The following is a 17,062-nucleotide window of genomic DNA, read 5'->3' on the forward strand; positions in this document are numbered from 1 at the left end:
AGTACCTGTCAGATTTTAGGAACTATAAAATTGAGGCAGATTTTCGGTTCACAGAACAAGACCATAGGACCTAAGGAAAGCCAGTGACCCAAAGAAATGAGCAACATCTGTTTTTGAGTGGGGCTGGCAAATGTTAACTGCAGAAGGAAATGTCCAACACAAATCCAAAGCAACAGCTACAAAACAGGGCAGATTTCAATGCTTTGATCATTATAAAATGAAAGGTTAATGTCAATATTAAAGCAGAGACAAAAATATAATTTTAACATTGTTTTAATCAAGTAACTTAGCTGTTTGAAACAGGAAATTTAAGACAGTTCAATAGAGCAAAGTGAAGAATTACTCTATTAGGATAACCTGTGAATAAAAAGCTCAGGTTATATGAATTTGAACTCCATTGGAAGTTTGGCACCAGACTGAACACTGGTCTAAGCCAAAATTTTCTCTTTAGTGTTTAGAAGCCCTAAACATGTTTTCCTTCAGATTAAAAAGTAAAAGCTTTATAACAGAACCTCATTAGCTTGACACTGAGTATGCTGAATGCAACTTAGCTTAGATCACTAAAATTTCAGTTAATGAAAGCAAATTGGCCTTGCAGCAAGAATTTGAAACCTAGGCAACACGTGAATTTGCAAAAAAACGTCTTCTCTTTGGTGTGTCAAAGCACATTCCCCTCTGGGTATGTGGCTCCTGCTTCACTCTCACCAGAATCTATCAAAAGGCAGCTGGAGGCCAATTCTTACCTCTCCAGTAAGACTGCTAGGTTTCAATTCCTTAAGATATCAAGCTAATGAGATTTTATTACATCAAATGTTTGTATAATTTCAAAGCAAAAGAATTTTACGTTATTAAGGTCTCAATTTGCGAGACGGATCACAAAGAAATGACAGGTGAATGATGTAAGCCAGCGCTCCAAACAAAACCAACCACATGCACTCTCAATTTCCACCGTGCACTTCTGTGGAAAGGAATTCAACGCAGTCAAGTGTTTCTCTGGAAGGTGATCACTCAAATATCACCAAGGACCCCTACCGAGTTTAGATCAGCCAACTGGGCAAAGAGTTCACAAGTTATCAATTCTCATGTGTCCAAATGTAAAGCCCTAGATGGGCTGGGTCAGGCCCCTGTCACGTGCACTCAGTGGCCATCATCACAGACTTCTTGGGTGCCTGGATATATTCAATGTGAAGTAAAAATTATCCCAAGTCTTACACCAAAATAGAGGCTCTGACTTAGAAATACGCTTTTAGCTTTGTTTCTTTTTAAATAAGACATTTTTTGGGGAAAAAAATATCAAGTTTGAAACACAGTAACACTTATTTTGGCAAGATAGCAACCAAAATCTAAAAAGCATAAGCTACACGTCCAAATGTAAAAGGCATTAAACAACAAACCATAAAGGGAAAAGAACCCACACTGAACAAAAGATAAAGTCTAAACATTTTGAAATTATAATTTAAACCATAAGGATAAAAGCTGAAAAATTATGCTTAGTTTTTGCTAGAGGTTAAGTGCACCTTTTCCTGTTTCCCCCAAGTAAAAATCATAGTTTAATATTTAATCACACCCCAAAGTGAGTTTTCATCTCAGTACAAAGCAACCACTACATACACATAAAATGCTTATTTGTTAATGTAATAATTTCCCTGGCTCATCCAACGTGCAATGCACATGACTTCAAAGACTACAAATTGGGGGCAAGTGTACACAAATCGAAAAAACACAATTCCAAATTTCAAGTCCTGCTCTTACAATTATTTAAAGGACACTCAGAACATTTTTACTTCTCAGTAAGATGTTGTACTGTCATTTGATTATCAGTCTACCTCAGAATATACATTACCAGATGCCAATATGAGGGACTAGAGGAAACTTATAAAGTACTACATTTCTTAATGGCTGAATAAAGTAATTACAAGTAAGTTTGTTTAATCTTCTGCTTAAGACCTCTTTACAGTCTCAGCACCTAACAATACCTAACAGGCTCCAAGAATGCTGTCAGTTAAACGATGGTGCAACATTTTAAAAAGGAGCCTATTGCTTCAGCTTAAGTCATTCAGAGCCAAAAATCTGAAGAATGACCAAAATCAAATATTTTTATAACTGTATAAATGTGATCCAAATGTGTCCACCACAAGTTTTTCAACAAGAAACATGCTATAAATAAGCAAACTACATCTGCTCACTGATTTGTGTATGGACTCCCTAGATGTCTCACTGGGCTTAATTACAGACCACTCACAGTAACAGATTTTAGTATAAAGTGTAGCATGATGTTAAGCCATTTTAGCTTTTTGCACATACATGTTGCACTTCTGGCTGATAAATGAGAAAAATTTGCAGCATTACATTGTTAAGCTAGGTTGCATCCATCCCTTTAAATGGCATCAATATCAATGTCATCATCCTTGTTATCAGACTTCACAGTTTCAACTTTCGGTACACTGGCAGTCTTCGAATACACCACCTGATAAAAAATGATTTTATTGATTACAAACCTTTGTCCCAATAAACCTGCTTATAAAACAAATCCATATAAATTGTGGTCACAAAGTAGAAAACAGCTATCATTCTTCACGAAGCAGTTTTGTTAATAGAAAAACTTAAAAGTTATCTGACATGGTCTCTATACTCTAACAGTATTTTTTTTAGTTTTTATAGACCATAACATCTGGGGGTGGGAGCAATTTCCATCACCCTATTATGATTTTCCAAATTACTGAGAGGCTGTATTTTATTGCAACTTAAATCTGAAGTTACCTAAAACTGCCATTTTATACTACTGCTCACAAACCTTTTAATTTCAAACACCTACCGCCAACACCACATTCAACACCTTCCCCAGTGTTTACCTCAATGTTCTCATCTTCATCTTCTTCTTCACCACCAGAAGATTCCTCCTCTGCCTCCTTCAACCACTTTATAAATGGTTCTGCTTTGACACGAATCTCTTTGGCAAGTTCTTTTGAGACATACTTCTTAGAGGCCTAAAAAATGTTCAGTACAATTTTCTTAGTTTGAGGACTTTTAATTTACTTTGGATTTATATAATCCTCCTTCTGAGCTCTTTGAGGGGACTGGGTCATAACTTAATCTTGAATCCTCACCAGAATAGACACATTCAGCAAATATACGTTTATTGGATTCTAAAGCAATTTCTGCTGTTATGGCTACAAAGCTGACACAGTGTGAAGAAGCACCTACAAGTTATCCCAGTCAAGCTCACGGATTGCATTTTAATATAGAGAGACCAGAAACCAAAACCATTTTTTTCATCCAAAAAATCAACAGCTCTTATCTTAATACTTTTGGACTTGATAAGACCACTATGTATTCCCCACCTTTTCCGACCAGCTGATGATGACCTCCTCTTCTAAAAGGTCTGCGTCATACATCTCCTTCAAGATATGAGGAATCTTGGAGATGAGCTGAGCTTGATGCATTGCTACCACACACTCCAAACCATGAAGAAGGTACCGTTGAGCTTTTTTGTTGTTGTGACAAAACTGCAAATAGACATCTTGGCATTAACAAGCTTTTTTAGATGTTCTAAGTTGACAATTCTAGTATCCAAGTAGTCATTTCCCTTAAAATTGTTCCTTAAGGGTATGGCCCACACAACAGAAGTTCAAAAAGGTCAATGCATAAAGATCCCTATATTTATTCGTAAGTCCCTATGTACAGCATTTTCAGATGCTCACAGGCTTGTAAGGTGGATCAATTATCTCCACTTTCAGAACAAAAAACGAGCAAAAGTGGTTAAAACAACGGTTCCAAGGTCACACAGCTGTTATCTCATTTACGAATCTAAAGCAATTCGCTTACTCGTAGGAAATGGCGCCTGTATTTCTTAATTTGTTCTCTAATCTTCTCATTAAATAGAACTTCAGTCAGAACAAGAGGGCCCATGGCTTTTACATCCAGTCTTTCTGCTTCAGCAACAATTTCTTTGTCAGATGAGTCGATAATACCCTCTTCTTTCTTTTTCTGCAAATAAAAAGGAAACCATTCTGTGAAATGGAGACACACTTTGTTAGGCTTGAGATACCAGTTACTCCCTCACAGACCTATTTCTCCAATAGAATTTGTAATTTCTTGACAATCACAGCTCACTGTAGCCTCCAACTCCTGGGCTCAAGCGATCACCCTGCCTCAGCCTCCTGATTAACTTTAGGTGTGAGCCACTGCACCTGGCCATTGAATTTAATTTCTAAATGATACACAATTGCTAAAGATGGTGCTTGGAACCACCCTCAAAAAATATTTAACGAATCAACAGAAAAGCTTAAAAAAAAAAAAAGCCTTGCATTAGAGTATTCTAAAGATATCTTGAAAGTTACTTACCAATTACCCAGCCGAAAACCATAAATATCTAAAAGCCTAAGGTTAAGATGAAGTTGATTTATAGATCAAGGAAATATTTTACCTTGACAAAATCAAACAGGATATTGACGCGCTCTTCAACGGTTCTTTCCAAATCGTCACTGAGTGTCAGAACTTTCGCGTGGTCACTGATTTCATCCATTCTCCGCCTTTGAGCTTCCTCAGTCGTATCCTCCCCCCAATCATCATCCTCCTCTTCTTCCTGTTTGCAAAAACAAAATGCTTGATCAAAGGCCTTAACAGAAAAAACAGTAAAGGTTTTGTCAAGTTAACGGCATCAAGTTCATTTCCTACCAAAATTAATTCAATTTAATTCAAGCAACCAACACTTGGGAATCCAAAATACAATTGTAATATCACACTGTCCACTTCCACCAAATACCCTACACTTTACGCAATTTAGTGCCTACTCCGCCATCAACCCTGCACTCACCACAGCATGTGGAGGAGGACTGATTTCATTTGGTGGTGGTGGTGGTGGTGTCTCACTGCTGGATACAGAGCCATTTTCCTTGTCTTTACCCTTTCTATTTTTCTTTTCCTTTTCTTTCTTTCCTGTACTACTGTCACTATTCTCTGTAAGAAAAAAACAAGGGAAACAAATTTAGTTCCACAGCTTACATTACCTCAATGCCCATCATGCACATTGAAAGCTCAGCCCTTCTGCTATGGATCTCCTCTGAAAACTCACATAACACAATCTATACCTCTAGGGGGCTTCTAACAGATCAAATTCATCACAGGTGAGAGAAACGCAGGCTAAGAATGGAGTGACAAAATACTGGGTGTATTAAGTGCTAGGGAAAATTAAGACAAGTTGGTGATGCCGCAGATGACCAGGTAGTGAAAGGTGGATAAACCCTTCACCATCCCTCATAAACTTGAGTAAGGCCCTACCTTAAAACCCAGCTAAGCCAATAGTTGGAACACTGTTTAAGTCTATATAACGGCTTGTCTCACCAAGAGAGAACACCGGAATAGGTTAGACTTTCTTGCTATAGCAAGCTCAAATTGTGTCAGACAATTGTGATCATCTGCCACAGAGTGTTGCTTGCAATGCTCTAAGGACACTTGAATTTAATGAGGCAACAAGCCCCCATTCACAAAACAGTACCAGAAGTAGATCCTTTGTTGGGTTCCCAACACAAGTCTGTTTTACAATAATTTCATCCATTCTAAAATGATCTGTCTTAAAAGTGATGGCATGATATACGTGGCAGCCTATTTTTCACCTTTAATGGTAAATAATAGTACATTTTCCAACAGAACCTCAGATTTAATAAAATATGGTACAAGGATTAAAAGGCCCTCATATTCCGGTTTTTTAACAAAAGATCTTTCAACTTTTGTTTCCAACCACTGGCTGTTTCATGTTAAGATCTTACGAGTTCATCATGAAGACTTACCAGGTGGGTTTTTGAGAATGAATGTGCAGAGTTTATGATGTGTGTCAAGCATGCCTCGATAGCCACAGGCTTTACAAGAATTACCTATTGTTTGCTTCTTTGGATTGACATGCTGCCAAAAAAGTAAAAACAAAGTATGTCATTTATAAGATGAAAATTCTGGCAAAATATATAATCCTCAGAAGTCATCTAAAATACCAGCTTTACAAAAAATTTTTTTCACAGTGACTTGCTTAAAATAAAAAGTATGAACTTGAGGTTTTGCATCGTATTTACAATTAAGTCAATTCTCACTTCTCAGGAATATGATTTAGTGGTACCACAGAACTGATAAAAAGCATATGTGGATTTTTCTTTTGCAAAACCTCAAAGGCACTTACCAGATCTGTTTCAGGATTCTCACACTCAGGACAGAGAACAAATTTTTTAATGAATCCATCCAACATGTCTTGCAGCTTATTCGCCTCATGAGATCCATTGACAATGTAACGGTCATTCTTAACATCAAACTGGGTCTGTGCTCCCAGCTCACAACCAAAATATTTGGTGGGATCTATTCGAAGAAGGAAAAAAAAGTCTGAGTCGTTATAGTTAACTAAATTAATCTCTGGCAACTCATCCACATTTATACAAGCATCACTGTTTTTTAATTATTGGGTTAAACAGATGTGCTGCCCTAATAGTTTTGTAAACTTAGTATATTTTAGTTTCAAGTGAAAGGTTCCACACTCAACCTTTAAGCTAATTAACATAAAATTCAGCCAAGTTCTGTAGTTCAAAGACTGTATCCATAATACGCCCTTTCAGGCTTCTCCAAGCTTTACTTACACGTTGGAGGCCGATTAAGCGCCTTTGCAACGTCAACCATGTTGACTATAACTGTCTTGATTCCATTTCCTTTGCCCTCAACCTAAAGGAAATAAGAATTTTAACTTTGCAGTCTTCCCTGTGAGATGCAATCTTTAAAAATCTATGAAGAGAGCTATCAACTTCCTACAAAAACGAAGATCAGCATTACCTTGGCAATCAGACGGGGCATCTTGTAGCGATAGAACTGGTCTGACACACTGCGGTTGACGTTGACAGACATTTTGGCTTATTAGTGGCTTTATCAATACGATGAAGAGATCTTTGATTGCAACTTTTTGGTATCTTCTGTCTGGAGAAGAAGGGATGACATAAACGACTGCAAGAGTTCTCGGTCTCTGACATGAAAAAATTTTCGCCACTGAGGCTGTAAGCTTCTTGCTTGTATGCTATGTTTCCCCAATACAGGTACCAATGGCTGCGCAACAGCTCTGAAAGAGAAATGGGAAAAACATACAAAAATTCCAAGTTTAACATCATCCCTGAATGGCAACACGTTGCTTAACATCCCAGTAAGTTGTGCTAATTAATTCTATGTTAAAAAGCACTCGAGTTCATATGCAAAACAGATAACATTCTCGTAGAACAGGGCACACCTGTAGGAACATAAAAGGCCCCCATTTGGACTAAGCTGGAACTCCAGCAGGGGAATGTCTGATAAAAACAAACTGTGCTGCCTCAGCTGCTGTGCATTTGCATCAGACCAAAGGCAACCAGCAGGTCAATGATTTGCTTCTGTGGAGGGACCATATTTTAGCTGCTAAAAAATTAATACAAGCCTCTCCTCCCCCAACCCAAGCCTGCTTTAACAAAAAATTCCCTCAAATACACCTCCATCAGCCATCATTTTAAAACGGGACACTACGGGACTGTTCTTTGTAACAAATTGCTGCTTTCAACAGCCATGGCTTACTTCAAAACAGCACTGCCTTAATACGAAACATTCGTCTCGTGGGAGCGTGCGTTAAGGACACCAAGAGAACGCCAAGATCCAACCCCGACCTATCCTCCCTTTCCTTCGCTACTCAAACAACAGTTAACCTTCGCCCTCGTTCCCATGGCTACCACGGCTCCCGGGCCTCCGGGCAGCGGCTGCAAAGGCCGTCCCCGGCAGCCCTGCGCAGGGGGGCGGCGAGCGCCCGGGGCGTGGGGGCACATTCCCGGCGTGTCCGCCGAGTCGGCGGCCCGGCGAGCGCCGGGCAGGGAGCAGAGCGGAGGGAGGAAGCGAAACCGGGCCGAGGGCGCCGGGGCTCGGGCCGCCCCCGCCCCCGCCGCGCGCGATGACTCACAAATGCAGCAATTAAGGTCTGACTCAGCCCGCGGCGGCGGGCACGCGCGGCGCGCGCTCCCGCGGGGGAGCGGAGGGGGCGAGGGGCGCCGGGGCGGGGAGCTGGGGGCGCCGCGGGGCCCGGGCCCGCCGCCCGACCCGCCCCCCCAAACTGCGCCACACGCCGCGGCAGGGTCACGCGGCGGCCGCCGCCATCTTGTGCGGCCGCCATGTCCCCGGCCGCGCCGCGCCCGCGACTCACCGTTTTCGTCAAATAAAGACATAAACCCAACGCTGCTCGCCCGGGACTGGGATGAAGTGAGGCACGTTATAAACCCGAGTCCGAGTCGGCGGAGGCGGCGGCGGAGCGCAGCGGAGGAGCGGCCGGGCCAGGTGCCGCCGCCGAGCAGCGGGGAGGGGCTGTCCCAGCGACGTCCGGGGTCCACACCCGTCAGCGCCGGAGCCTGGCGACCTGGGCGCGGAGAGACGGCGCCGTGAGCCGCGGGCGGGTCGGGGAGGGCGCCTTCCCCGCCAGCCAGCGGCCCGCGGGGGTCGAAGGGGCGGGGAGCAGGGGGCGCGGGGCCACCGCCCCTCCACCGGACTCACCTCTGGAATGTTCTCGCTCTGACTGAACAACGCCGCCGCCGCGCTCAAGCTACCCTCGGCCTGAGCGCCCGCCCCCCGCACCGGGCCACTCTGCCCATTGGCCGGAGGCCCGCCAGAGCCCGCTTTTCATTGGGCCGCATGCTGCGTCAATCGCGCTTTTCCCCGCCCTTTCTGTTTCCTGAGGCTCCACTCGCGGCCTCCGCCCGCCTCCAGCCCCGGGTCCCGGCTTCCTTCTCCTCTCCGCCCCCCCCTCGCGTTTCCCAGAGGCCCTCGCGGCGCAGCATTTGGGTCTCGCGATAGCAGGAACGGCCCCGGCGGGGGGCCGCGCTTTGTCCGCTTGGGCGCTCGGAGGAAGATGGCGGTTGGTCCCCTCCCCCGCCCGGCTTGGGCCTGGCGGGGATGTCGCGGTTACTCCTGGTCGCGCGGCGCGCGGAGGCTGTTACCTGCAACCGCTCCCGAATCCGCGTTCCCGGGGAGAAGGCGTCCACCCGTGTTCTCCCCGCGGCGGGCTCGCACCCCGGCTCGTGGGTCTGGTCTCTGCTCTTCTCGTTCCCCGGGAACGCCCGTCGTTGGGTCTCGAGGAATGAGTTTTTTTTTTTTTTTCTTTTTTAACTAATCAGAGAAATGCAAATTAAGAGGAATGAATTGTTTTTCCTCCCACTCTCTAGGCCCGGGTCTTTATCCCGAGTGCTGCCTTTTCTCCGAAAGTCGGGGTGGAGTGGCTGCCGACAGGACGATCCTGTGATTCGAGCCAAGTCACCGTTTCGGGCGAGGCGCGGTCGCCTGCACGCTTAGCTCGGACGGTCACTGCCCTCCGCGTTCAGGCTCCCGGCTTTCTAGAAAGAGGAAGCACCAAATTAGTGTGTGACTCCGGGGCGTCCTGAGAGCGCCTCTTGGTGGGGTCTGCATCTTTTGCTCTCCCAGGCTGGAAAAGTGCTCTCTCATTTAGTGCCCCACTGTCACTTTGCTCAGACTGCGCATCACTTTGGGTTACCGCGCCTCGAATGCACCCCTCCAGTTGTGAACTGTGAATTCCTTGGTAGGCAAGCCGTAGCCCAGAGCAGGTGTTAGGAATGAGGTTCCAAGGTAGTCACATGAAAATGATTATTATTTAGAAAGCCTCTCGTATTTTAGTTCTGTTGAAATGCCCATTCTTTTCGAAACTTAGATTTTGTGTTAAAGTTTCAGTTAAGACTTAAAAGCCCATAGTCCAACCTGCAATTTGAAGACATACTTGTCTGTAATGGAGCGAGGGCCCTCGTGGCTAACCTGCTCTCCTCTGGTCTCTAAGAAGCAGTCGTGGCAAAGTCCTGAGCAGCAGTGTGGATTCCCCGATTGCATGAAATAGCAACGTTGTTGAGGACAGGATGCAGTGGATGAGGGGCTGCATTTTGTTTTATACTAGTCAAATTTGCAGAGTTAGAATGGAAAGTTATGTTGATTTCTATCGAAATCCAAGATTACTCTTCCATAACTCATAAATTTTACAAACCATTTAAAAATTGACTGTTGGTGGGGGGAGTAAATCAAAGGCAGGATCCCGAATTGAGAAGTGATTTATGTCCTTTACTGCAGGGGGCTTTTGTTACAATCACACAGGGTGTTTACATTGGTGTATGATTGTTAAGCCAAATGCATAGCGCTTTATGAGTACCAGGGTTCTTGTCAGACAAAATATGAAGATAGATCGCAGACACGCTGCTGCTGTTTCACTGTGGAGCATGACTTAGCAATATTGAAACAGATTGAAGTTTTCGCTTGGCTGTGCTCAGATGACATTATTTTAGAAACTCTGTTGGAAAGTAGGGGCATGAAACTAAGGCTAGAGGATTGCCTCCTCAGAGAAGTTTTTTAATAAACACAAAGTAAATTTTTATGTGTCTGATGGTCCAATTTTGAATTTCATTAAAGAAATTTGCACTAATTTTAACTTTAATTTTTAGTATGTGTACCACTAACTTGTATATAACATGGACAACTTTTAAAAATTACCCTTGCATTCTTTTTTCCCTTTTTAGTTGACACATAATAATTGTACATATTTATGGGATATAGATTGATATTTCAATGCAGGTATACAATGTGTGACGATCCAATCAGGGTGATTAGCATATCCATCACCTCAGACATTTATCATTTCTTTGTGTTGTGAACATTCAAAATCCTCTCTTCTAGCTTTTTCGAAACATACAATAAATTATCCTTACCAGTATTCACCCTGGAGTGCTAGAGAGCACTAGAACTTATTCCTTCTATCTAGCTGTAATATTGTAACCATTAACGGACCTCTCCCTAACCTTCTCTCCCACCCCACCCTTCCCAGCCTATAATGTCCACAGTTCTGCTCTCTACTTCCATGAGCTCCAGTTTCTTTTTAGCTCCCACATGAGTGAGAACATGGTATTTATCTTTCTGAGCCTGACTTATTTAACTTAATGTAATGTCCTCCAAGCTCGTTGTATTGCCTCAAATGATAGCATTTCATGCTTTTTTATGGCTGAATAATATTCCATTGTCTATATATACCACTTTTTTTTGTCTGTTCATTTGTTGATGGATATTTAGGTTGATTCCATATCTTTGCCATGGTGAGTAGAGCTGCAATAAACATGGGGGTGCGGATATCCCTTCAGTATACTGATTTCCTTTCTTTTGGATAGATTCCCAGTAGTGGGATTGCTAGATCATATGGCAGTCTTATTTTTGGTTTTTTGACAAACCTCCATACTATTTTCCATAATGGTTGTAGTAATTTATATTTCCACCAATAATGTATAAGAGTTCCCATTTCTCCACATTTTCACTAGTTATTTGTTGTCTTTTTGATAATAGCCATTCTAACTGGGGTGTGATGATCCTTTATTGTGGTTTTGATTTGCATTTCCCTGATGATTAGAGATGTCGAGCATTTTTTCATACACTTGCGTTGGCCATTTGTGTACCTTTTTAAGAGAAATGTCTATTCAGATCCTTTGCCCATTCTTTAATTGTTACTAGGTTTTTTGCTGTTGAGTTCCTTGCATATCTGGATATTAGACCTTAAAAATTACTCTTAATCATACCATTTGTTGAATGCTTATTATATCCTAGGAATTTGCTAAGTCTCCTGAATATATTATTTATTTCTTAGACCCTACGAGGAATTTTTATTTCGATTTTACTAAGCAAACTGAGGCGTGGTAGAAGAAATTAGGCAAATTCCCCAAGATTATATACCTGGTAAGTGGCAGAGGTGGGATTTAAACCCAGATCTGTCTGATCCCAAACCCTGTTTCCTTAACTATTATGTGGCACGGCATCTCTAGATAAATATAAATGTAAATAAACTAGGTAGTTTACATATGTAATCCCATTGAATTCTTTAGCAGTCATGTGAGGGGGTGTCGTGCCTATTTTATAGGTGAGGAAAGATGCGTTTGAACTCCAGCTTGTTTGACGCCAAGCTCATTGCACAATTCCGCCTCCCCTTGCTGCGTCTCCGCCTCATTTGGCTGCGTGAGTTTCCCCAGTCAGGTGCTCACGGTTCATTAAGTAATGGACACTCGGTGCTTATGAAACCCTTGTTGAATGAGTGCATGAGTCATGCGCTTCCGCGCATGCTCTGGAGGGCAGACATGCAGAGCTGCTGGGAAAGTAAGTTGGTGTCTGCGATTCTGTTTAGCATGCATTAATCCCCTTGAGCAAGGGGGACTCTGTGGACTGAAAGCCTTGTGTTTCTGAGCTCTGGGCCATTGAGCGGACTAATGTAATGTCCACTGTGCGGGGCTGTCTGGCTGCGCAGCTGGTCTCCTCTGTGGCACCCCCCCCCCCAGCTTTTAAAGCTGCAAAGTTACTTACTTAGGTTCTTGTCTCCCCTACTTGAAGACAGCTGCAGGGCATATGCATCATTTTTCTCCCAGCCCTGTCCTGTCACAGAGGTCTGCATAGAGCAGACATTCAAAGCCGCTAGAAGGGAACCAAAGGTTATCTGGTGAGTTCAGAGGTGGTGCTAACTTGAAGGCTGGTGTCCTCAACCATAGTAGTCTAACACATCCATAGCAATAAACATTGCTGTGCTAGGCAGTGAGGATGTGGTCCCGCCTACGTCGTCGCAGACCCTGCCCGGGGAGTCACCGGTAAACAAGTGCAGGCTAATATCTGCTTGGGGGATACCCCACTGAAGCTTGCCCTCCTCTGTGAAATCTCCGACCCTCTGGGCAGGATGTCTCCCACCTTCGAGACCTGCCCAGCCCCCACCCAGTCTGCACCTGGCATTCAGGCCACGCTGTTGTAGTTGCCTGTTTCCTCATTCAGTTGCATCTTCCTCAGTGGGCCAGGCAACCTGAGGGCAGCGGACTTGTGCAGGAGGAGAACCAAGGAATCAGAACTTTGGTCGAGGAATAGGAGCCTTCCATTCTGAAAAGAACAGTGGCAGGAAGCAGCGATGACTCTGGGGAAAAGATGAGGCGCCCGGGTGGGGTTTTACTGGGGACTGACGTAGTGTCTTCCTCCTCCCAAGTACGGGGCTGTGACCCCCAGCAGGGTCTCTCCTGTGTTATGCCAATTCTGGAAAGAGAGAAAATGCAGAGTGGTACCAATTCTGCCCTTGTGTTGTCCGCATGCAGCAGATGATGGAGGGATGTGGATGAATCCAGGCCCCACTGTGGGGCTGGTTTTGTCGCCACCCCACCGCTGCCACACACAGCTCCCCAGTACAGGACGGCAACTCCACGCTCACCTCGATCCTTTCTTCAGGGAAGCGAGGTGCCTGGTCATTGAACGGGATCCTCCCTGCGTGATGCTAGGGCAACAGGAAAGGCGTTGCTGGGTGACGCAAGTGCTGGGGGGACGGGGGCTGCCACATGCGGTGGCTGTCCTGCCCAAGACCCCAGGCTTCCCGCTTTCACTCCCGACAGCCATTCGCAAACCTTCCTGAGGGAGCATCTTCACTCGCGCTCCCCACCCCCACCCCTCAGACATTGTCCCCTTTAGTTGTGAATCTGGCACATTTTGTCCACCCAGCAGAAGCCTCCGCACGCCAGGGGGTTAGCTCCTGATCGAGGACGGGCTGTGGGGAGTGGGCCAAGTGGGCCCCTGCCGCCAGGGCGACGCCCACACGGCCAGGAGCAAGGCTCCTCAGGTTCTCAGCGCTGGGTCCCTGCTGCTTTGGGTAGAGGTGTTATCTAGGTCAGCTTTTGAGTACAGATAGCTCTGGCTGCATTCTGGGCTCTGTACTTAAGGGAAGCCTATCCTACTTACCTGTGCGTGGCCTGGTTTCCCTAAGGCAGGTTCTCAAAGGTGAATGAGCATCAGAGCCCTGGAGGGCTTGTTAAAGCAAGATTGCTGGGCCCTGAATCACCCCATGTCCGATTCAGTAGGTCTGGGTGGGACTGAGAATTTAGATTTCTGGCAAATTCTCAGGGGAAGCGAAGCAGGTGCTGCTGGTCCCAGGACTGCACTTTGCCTTAAGGCCAGGGGAACCCTTGACTTTGGAACGCAGATACCCCCCCTCCCCACTGCATAGTCTCAGTAGCTGTCTTGTGAGATAGTCCGGGTGCCCTAATTCAGGCAGTCTGTCTGTGAATCAAAATAAGTAAAGAACAAAATCTCCACCCGCCGGGTCCGATGACGAGGTCGTGGGGCTGGCACTGTGGACCGTGCCTGTTAGAACTGCTGACCGGGCCCGACACCCGTGCTCACTCACTGGCCTCCTCCACCCCGGGAGGTGGCGAGTGTGCATGTTACCCCTCATTTCATGGGTGAGGAAGCCGAGGCTCAGAGACACGGCGTAGCTACAGTTTGGGGGTCAGGACACCTCCCAGCCTTAGGGCTGTTTCCACTGCATAGGGACTAGTAACCCCTTTCGGTGCATCCAGGTTCTAGAAGTTTGCTCTAGTACCTTGCTCTAATGTTCTTTTTTTTAGCCATGTCAGAGGGGAAGCAGGATCCAAGGGCTAATCTGGTAGCTAAGACAGGATGTCCACGTGCCCTGGGAGGTCTGCTCGGGCGTGCGGTCTCCAAACCAGTGAGGATACGTTTTCCTTTGTGCCATTCGTTGTCATTAATCAACCACTGTGCATCCCGCCCAGGGCTGAACCAGACATTAGAGGTGCAGATGGGCCCCCGGAGGTGGGGCTTATTTTGTTTATGAGCCAACATTGAAAAACTTGGGAGATTTCATCTAAAAATGCAGGTTTCTAGTTCCTTGAGAAATTGGAAGGCTTCGCACTCTAGGACACATTCCTACACGGTAGCTCTTCCAGGAGCTGAGTCTTGGCTGACCATTCAGAGCCTAAGATGGGGCCTGAGTACTCATGGACATGAGCCGCTGTCCCCTAATCCAGGTGTTTGTGTGTTCTGCCCTCCCCGATCCAGGTGTGCAGGTGCACCCACACTGCCCTGCCACTCACCATGGCTTGCCTCACCTCTGTGTTCATCTTCCCTCATGCATTCACCCACCCACCCATTCATTCAACCAACGTATATCGCATGCCCTCTATACAACCCAGATTACCCCAAATTTCAGATACAGCCCTTTCTCATCATCCACTGTGGGAGACAAGACTCCTAAAGCTGGCCGGGCGTGGTGGCTCACGCCTGTAATCCTAGCTCTCTGGGAGGCCGAGGCGGGCGGATTGTTTGAGCTCAGGAGTTCGAAACCAGCCTGAGCGAGAGCGAGACCCCGTCTCTACTAAAAATAGAAAGAAATTAATTGGACAACTAAAAATATATAGAGAAATTAGCCGGGCATGGTGGCGCATGCCTGTAGTCCCAGCTACTCGGGAGGCTGAGGCAGGAGGATCGCTTGAGCCCAGGAGTCTGAGGTTGCTGTGAGCTAGGCTGACGCCACGGCACTCACTCTAGCCCGGGCAACACAGTAAGACTCTGTCTCAAAAAAAAAAAAGACTCCTAAAGCTTCAGCCAGTGTCCCAGTGGCAGCTCGCGCTTGTCAGGCACTGACAAGATGGTTCAGTGACCTCGGTGCTTCACGTACATGAATCCGCTTAATCCTCACCACAGCTCTTCGAGGAGATTCTATTGCTACTCCACTTTGCAGGTGAGGAAACCGAGACACAGAGAGGTTATGCAGTTGGCAAAGATTGAGAGGGGAGCAGAGTTGGTGTGTGGACATGGCAGGGGCCGGGGCCAGCGGAGACAGGACAATCTGTGCCAGGTTTCTGGGTGAAGTTTGGCAAGCTGATTCTCTTCTCATCAGTCCTCCCTTGCGAGGTGGACAGTCTGAAACTAACCTTTATCTTGGCCACTCGTGTGAAACCAAGTCCTCAGGTCATTTATAATCCCCGCGTGAGGGAGAACAGGCCACACTGCTGCTCTGCCAACTTCCCAGCGTGATTGCAGGGGCTCAGGTGTGATGTATAAAAAATCCAATTATCTTCTTTACCTGGAAGGTGATGTTTCTAAACTTCCATTTAAACAAGATTAGGTCCATATTTAGGGTCAATTTCCTGGGTTTCTTGTTTTGTTCTCTACTAGATGGAAGAACCTTCCAGAAACCATAACAACACACTCTAAATAACCTTTATTTTGTGGTACTGATTTATCTAAGTAAATATAGTTAGCACCAGATGGGACTGTGGCAATGTAGAATTTTTAACGAAAAACTGGATTCATTTTGAATTTCCTTAAATTAGGTGAGATTTTCTTCCCCCTTGGGCGATGAACTCCCACATTCAATATTCCTGGCACGACATGTGGTGCTGTTATACTTGGTAAGTAAAGCTCAGCTATTCTGAGCTTTGTGTGTCAGAAGTCTGTGCTCAGAAACCCTTTTTCAGTTCAGCTCATAAAGGCTGCTCGTATGTTTGGGTATTTCATGCGGAAAGAAGTCTCCCAGGCTAAGCAGCTCACATCCCATGCTCTCTTGCTAGGCATTTGCAAAGTTCACAGCTATTTTTAACACACACCTTTGCTGCTTTAAAATCACAGTCAGAATTTAAAGCCATGACTGGTCTATTCCCTTAGCACAATGTTTTCCAGGTTCATTCCTTATGCTAAGGGAAATAAGCCAGTCAAAAAGTGGGACAAATACTGTAGGATTCCACTTATATGAGGTCCCTGGAGCAGTCAAATTCACAGAGACGGAAAGAAGACTGGTGGCTGCCAGAGGCTGGAGGACGGAGGGAGTGGGGAGTTGTGGTTCAATGTCAGAGTTTCGGTTTTACAAGATGAAAAGCGTTCTGGAGCTGGATGGTGGTGATAGTTGCACAATAATGTAAATATTCTTAATGCCACTGAATCGTACACTTAAAAATTGTTAAAATGGTAAATTTTATATGTATTTTTCCGTAATAAAAAAATAACAACCCTACAATAGTAGCCTAAGTGACTATACCCAAATATATATAAAATAATAGTCAGATGAGGTGGTGCAAACCTGTAATCCCTGCTACTTGAGAGGCTGAAGCAGGAGGATCGTTTGAGCCCAGGAGTTGGGAGACCAGCCTGGGCAACATAGTGAGATCCTGTCTCAAAAAAAAAAAAAAGCAGATAACAAATATATACAAAATAATGGTAAATATTTAAAAACTCACAC

At 45.2% G+C, this 17,062-nt stretch overlaps 1 protein-coding gene across 2 annotated transcripts; it reads right to left on the reverse strand.

Moving 5' to 3' along the window:
- Positions 1 to 258: 258 nt before the first annotated feature.
- Positions 259 to 9,044, reverse strand: EIF5 (eukaryotic translation initiation factor 5). Of its 2 annotated transcripts, none has more exons than XM_012647096.1 (12): positions 8,530 to 8,628; positions 8,186 to 8,395; positions 6,808 to 7,087; positions 6,618 to 6,699; positions 6,170 to 6,342; positions 5,790 to 5,901; positions 4,817 to 4,959; positions 4,427 to 4,585; positions 3,826 to 3,987; positions 3,342 to 3,506; positions 2,853 to 2,987; positions 259 to 2,467 (listed from the first exon to the last, which is right to left on the reverse strand). In XM_012647096.1, the coding sequence occupies exons 3-12, from the start codon at positions 6,877 to 6,879 to the stop codon at positions 2,378 to 2,380; spliced, it is 1,293 nt and encodes a 430-aa protein (XP_012502550.1). In that variant the 5' UTR covers positions 6,880 to 7,087; positions 8,186 to 8,395; positions 8,530 to 8,628; the 3' UTR covers positions 259 to 2,377. The 2 variants fall into 2 exon arrangements, with proteins under 2 accessions (XP_012502550.1, XP_012502551.1); XM_012647097.1 differs by lacking the exon at positions 8,530 to 8,628 and adding an exon at positions 8,973 to 9,044 and having other exon boundaries at positions 2,070 to 2,467.
- Between the last annotated feature and the right edge of the window lie 8,018 nt (positions 9,045 to 17,062).

This window comes from Propithecus coquereli, unplaced genomic scaffold (genome assembly GCF_000956105.1).
Source record: "Propithecus coquereli isolate 6110/MARCELLA unplaced genomic scaffold, Pcoq_1.0 Scaffold256, whole genome shotgun sequence".
Classification (NCBI taxonomy): Eukaryota; Metazoa; Chordata; class Mammalia; order Primates; family Indriidae; genus Propithecus; species Propithecus coquereli.

Coding starts and splice junctions, on each gene's coding strand:
- EIF5 (XM_012647096.1), bottom strand. CDS start 6,879: ATGTCTGTCAACGTCAACCGCAGTGTGTCAGACCAGTTCTATCGCTAC. Junction 6,343..6,617: donor GCTTAATCGGCCTCCAACGT/GTAAGTAAAGCT, acceptor TTCTTCGAATAG/ATCCCACCAAATATTTTGGT. Junction 2,988..3,341: donor TCATCAGCTGGTCGGAAAAG/GTGGGGAATACA, acceptor AACATTTTTTAG/GCCTCTAAGAAGTATGTCTC.